At 48.9% G+C, this 5,106-nt stretch overlaps 1 protein-coding gene across 1 annotated transcript; it reads left to right on the top strand.

The window, feature by feature from the left end:
- Window positions 1-558: 558 nt before the first annotated feature.
- On the top strand, window positions 559-4,152 carry AK88_01220 (uncharacterized protein; the record flags this gene model as incomplete). The annotated part of the gene is made up of 1 exon (XM_012478856.1): window positions 559-4,152. One exon carries the CDS (start codon window positions 559-561, stop codon window positions 4,150-4,152), a length of 3,594 nt encoding a protein of 1,197 aa, XP_012334279.1.
- Between the last annotated feature and the right edge of the window lie 954 nt (window positions 4,153-5,106).

The raw sequence follows: 5,106 nt of genomic DNA, 5'->3' as shown, positions 1-5,106 counted from the left end.
TTTTTTTTTTTTTTTTTTTTTTCGTTAACCAACTGTGGGCAGGCGGTACAATTCACCAAAGGCACCTGAGGGGCCACTCGTTCCTTGCTTGTACAGCCGTTACCCTCTCGCGTGTCGCTAGTTTTTTTCGTTGTTTGCGTTACTCTGCTGATGAGCCAAAGTACACTCGGCCGCACTTCCCCCCACGCATACACGCATTCCGTCTCTGCTCCTTCATTAGTGTCTCCTGGATAGAGTGGGGAAGCCGATTCTTTAATATAACGCTTCTATCCCACTTGTGCGTGTAGCATTGGTAGCCTGTCGCGAGTGTGTTCATATAACTCCCTCACGCACGTCGTTGCGCAGCATAATCGTGTAGGAAGGGGTACGACACCAGCGAGCGGACTTTAAAAAAACGAACAAAAAAAAAAAAACTTTTGTAACACACGTTGCAAGCGAGGCCGATTTGTCATCCCTGCCCAGCTTAGCAAACCGGAGAACCGCCGAGGGAGAAGAGAGCTAGCGGCATGTACTTTTTTTTATAAACATGCCACGCGTGAGAGAGCAAATGGTTTAACCATGTATTCAAGGAGTTATTTGTGCGAGGACGATGAGTGGGGGGTGCAGGGAGAAGGATTACCTGTTGAGATGACAGGAGGTGACGAAATGAATGAAGAAGATTTTTTTTGTAGCAATTTAGAAGGTACCCATGGGAGGAGGAAGGCGCCACAGTTGAGTAGCACAGGAAATGTATTATCCGGAAGTGAAGCCAAATTGGTAAGAGGGAGCAGCAAGCAGAGCCTTCCGCGGGGGGAAGACCATCACACGACACGTCACGCTTCGGTGCGTAACGCCGCTGTACGTCACACCTCCGTACGACACGCTTCTATACGAGACGCCTCTATACCAGATGCTACCTCCATGAGGTGCTCCACCGATGTGCACTCTGCGAGAAGTGCCCTCTGGTTCGACTCGAATGAGAGCATGCCATCCCAGGGGGGAAGAAGAATAAAAGAGAAACAGAAGGGAGAACAGATTAACAAAGGAGTTGATCACAGAACGAATGTGTTAAGTGAAGACGTGGGACAAGGACTAACTCAAGTGAAAGCGAATATGAATTCATCATTTGACCTGTGGGAGAGTAACAGCCACCCTGTTGATAACCCCGATGGGGAGGTGCAACAGCTGGAAGAGGACCTCCTCCTCAAAAGGAAGACGAACCTGTATAACTACAAGTTTATCTCCGGAGGGGAGACTTCCCACGAGGTCGACCGGTGTGGAGATTGGGGCCAGCTCAGCCACCAGGACATGTGCCACGATGATTATATGAATGGAGGGCGCACGGAACATTCTAGTGTCACAGTAAGAGCGAGCGGGGAGAGTCGCTACTTACATATTAAACAGAAGCAGGTGAAGGAGGTTGGCTCGAGGGAAGGGGGGGGGAGGAGGAGCTCTTCAAGTGCGCATATAAATAAAGTAAAGAAGACTCCCTCGAGTAGAAGTCTTCTACATGATAGTAACATGAGCAGTCACCAAAACGGAAGTGCGAGAGGGTCGGTAAGCTCAATGAGGAGCCACCAGATGGACCATCCCCACGAGGAAGAGAAAAAAATAACAAATTCAAAAAAAGAAAGCGTGAGGAGGAGTGTTAGGGGTACGGACCGATTAATGAGGTCTGTATCTACCACTCTGTCGGAGCCGTCGGGGAAGCCGAACACACAAGTTAGTCTTATCATGAGTAGTAGCAGTAGCAGGGGTGGTGATGATGCGAGGGGCACGCAAGGACGACGACCTGTCCCCCGTGACGACTTGAACGACACGAGAGGAAAAGTCAAAACAAACATGAAGAAGAAGAAGGAGAAGAATAGCAACAACGAGATGGTGTCCTCATCGGATGATGAGGGACGTCTGCTCGACACCACGGCGCTCAGCGAGGAGAGTAAATTCTTTCGAGAAATTAAAGAGTACCTCAATTATAAGAACAGGGTCGGAGCGAATGACGCGGAGGATGCAGAGGACGCGTCTGCGGGAGTTACAACCCAGAGGGGCCATAAGGACCCCCTCGAGTGGGACATCCAATTGAACCGATCAGACAAAAGTTTAACCAAACGGAGAAGCTCCTCAAGGAAGAAGCAGCCCCCCAGGGAGTCATCGCCATGCGAGGGGGAGACACACACGGACCCTACATCTCACCAACGAAGTGGCAGCGGAAAGCCTGTCTCGCAAAACGTGGGGCAGGAGGGCCAAAGGAGAAAGGAACAAGAAGGTGGGCTTGTCGCAAATCAACACTACTACAACGAAGTGAATGCGCAGGGGGTGCAGCACACCAACATATACACACAGTTAACCTTAAGAGGGGAACCAATGGAACGCGTCGAGGGGGTGACGGACCGGTCATCGGAGGAGGAAACCAGCCAAGCTGAATGCAAGGGGGTAGCTCTGAGTGGCCACGTCAGCACGAATGAAAAGCACCCCACGACAGAGCTGGGTAAGAAGAGGCATGATACTCTGTACTCCCCCGACAGGAACGTAATAAAAAGGGAAGAGAGGGTAGCGAAAGGGGAGGGGGTGGTGGAGCAGGAGAGGAAGAAGGAAGAAAATCTCAACACAGAAGAGGTGGAACAACACCCTCCTCCTCTTAATGATGAATGCGGCAATGGTGTGGGGAACAATCCGGTCGGGGGGGAAAGCGGCCTGAGGATCAGGTTCCCCTTTCCACAGAGGGGAAAAAAATTTAAGGACATTTTCATTTCGCTCATTAAGAGGGGAGATGCGGGAAGGAGTCCAGAGGATGGGTCCAATGGACAAGCGTCGCTGCAACGTGACAACGCGCAGCAGGCAGAACAAGAAGCGGGACAAGCGGGACAAGCGGCAGAGACGGGAGACGCGGCAGACGTGGGAGAGGCGAACGAAGAGGGCGAAGCGGACGAAGCCAATTCCGGCAGCAGAAGAAAGCCAAACACTTTATACAATAACTTCCTCGAAAGCCTGAAGCATCCCTCATGTAGAAGTGTAATTGACCAGGTCAGGACGTTCATTCACAGGTTCCCCAAGGATGTTAGCAGAGAGGCCGCAGCAAAAAAAATTCATGAATTCATAAATGAGACACAACCGATTCTTCTTCATTGTGCCATTTATAAGAATGTAAATAAGTACCAGGCAAATGTAATCATTGAGGGGTATGAAAAGTTCCTTCTTCAGAAATTGCACCCCCATGTGTATAGAATGGATCCTAAGGACAAAGACGAGGACGAGAAAATATACACAAAAATAAATTGCCTGCAGTGGGTTGAACTCAAGCACTTGGAAATAACACAGGGCATTCAATTGGAACGACTAAAGCAGGCGCAGGCGGAACTCATGCGAATACAAAAGATGAGGGCCCCAAACGATAAGCTGATCATGGTGCTTAACTGTTGCCGCATCGTCACGGCAGCTGTTTATGCGGCCAAGAAGAGTTCGAGGCGCAAGCGCGGGGGGAAGAAACACGCAGTGCGCCAGCGGGGTGATCTCGTCACGGTTGAGGAAAATGTTGAGACGACGGTGGAAAGTGACGGGCAGGATTCTCACCGTGACGGTGATGAAGGGCACGTTGCGCACACTGCGGACGCTGCGGAAGTTGAACAGGACGACGACGAGCTGCTGCCCTGCGCGGATGAAGTACTCCCCGTGATCATATACGTCATTATCAAAACCAACCCACCAGAACTTATTTCGAACATTGCGTACATTCAAAACTTTCGGCACCCAAACCACTTTGTGTCGGAGGAAGCCTACTCCTTTACTCAGTTCTGCAGTGGCGTGGAGTTCATTAAGGAACTTGGTAAGTCTACCTTCCTCAACATGCCTGAGGAGGAATACAAAGAAAAGGTCTCCCAGGCGAAGCAGTTTTACCTGGACGAAGTTAAGGAGAGCAATAAGAAGTTGCAGGAAGCCGCGGGGAAACTCACCAACTTTATTAAACTCTCAAATGAGAAGAAGCTTTGTGTTAATGTTATTAACAAAATAGAAGCTGTACCGTTGCGTTTCGAGGGGGAGGACAATTTCAACGGTCTCACCGTTTCGCAGTTGGCTGACCTTTTTGAAGAGTACAAGCTGCTCGTGCGGATGAAAAATGATATTTTGCGGGACATGCAGGAACACGAGCAGGCGCTCAGCGCAGGCGACGCGTGAGTTGAAGTGGTTCACACAACGCGGGGAACATGCGGCGGGAAGCTAGCTACTCCGTGCTGATTTTTTTTTTTATTTTTTTTTTTTTCTGTGTAGTTTTTTTTTTTGTGTATGTGTGTGTGTGGCTACCTTCGTCGACACTCAACTTATTGTCACTCTGGCAACGTGCCTTAAAAGTGCTTTTTCCCTCCGAGTGGCTCAATTGCTTAGGGGGGAATAATTTCGTAGTAGCGGCACATATAAAGAAGTCTTATCGCACATGCGATGTGTTACACACGAGGAAAAAAGCTAACTGTATCAGGACGGCACACACATTAAGGTGATACACTATAACTGGTTAAGTGGAGGTACGCCCTGCCCAATTCGTGTCACCCCTCAGGTGTGCTATCAAACAATGCACATTGCTGTTGTCCCAACGCGACCTTTTCCTTCACAAATTATATGCTGCTCTAATGGAAGGGGTTGCCAATAAAAATGTGTGTAATGGGAAGGAGGGGAAGAAAATCCATCGAATGGAGGCAAAGGTGGGACATGACGACGATCTCCCGTTTCAGTGCGTTCCCTCCATCACATGTAAGGGAATGCCAAACATGGTGGGAAAATGTACAACAATTAAATTCGTGTGACTGTCACATGGTAAGGGGGGTGTTGCTTCCAAAAGAAAGGTAGACAATTTTGAAATGTTCCACCCCTGTACACACGCAGCACCATCAACCATTTTTCTGCCAAGCAGAAGAGTTAAAAGAACCCTGCGATGGTACATACCCCCATGTGTGGAAGGCCCCGCCTCCTATGCCCCACCGCGGTTTACTCCCGTGCTTCGGTTATTTGTAGTTGCAAATGAAACAAGTTACAAAAGTGCCCCCTCTGTTAAAAAAAAAATATATATTCCTAAATTTTGAGAGAAGTTTTTTATATCGTCCCATTTTAGCTGTTTTTTTTTTTTTTTTTTTTTTT

The sequence above is a fragment of the Plasmodium fragile genome (assembly GCF_000956335.1).
Source record: "Plasmodium fragile strain nilgiri unplaced genomic scaffold supercont1.10, whole genome shotgun sequence".
In the NCBI taxonomy this organism is placed as follows: domain Eukaryota; phylum Apicomplexa; class Aconoidasida; order Haemosporida; family Plasmodiidae; genus Plasmodium; species Plasmodium fragile.
This window is presented reverse-complemented; position numbering and strand designations above follow the sequence as displayed.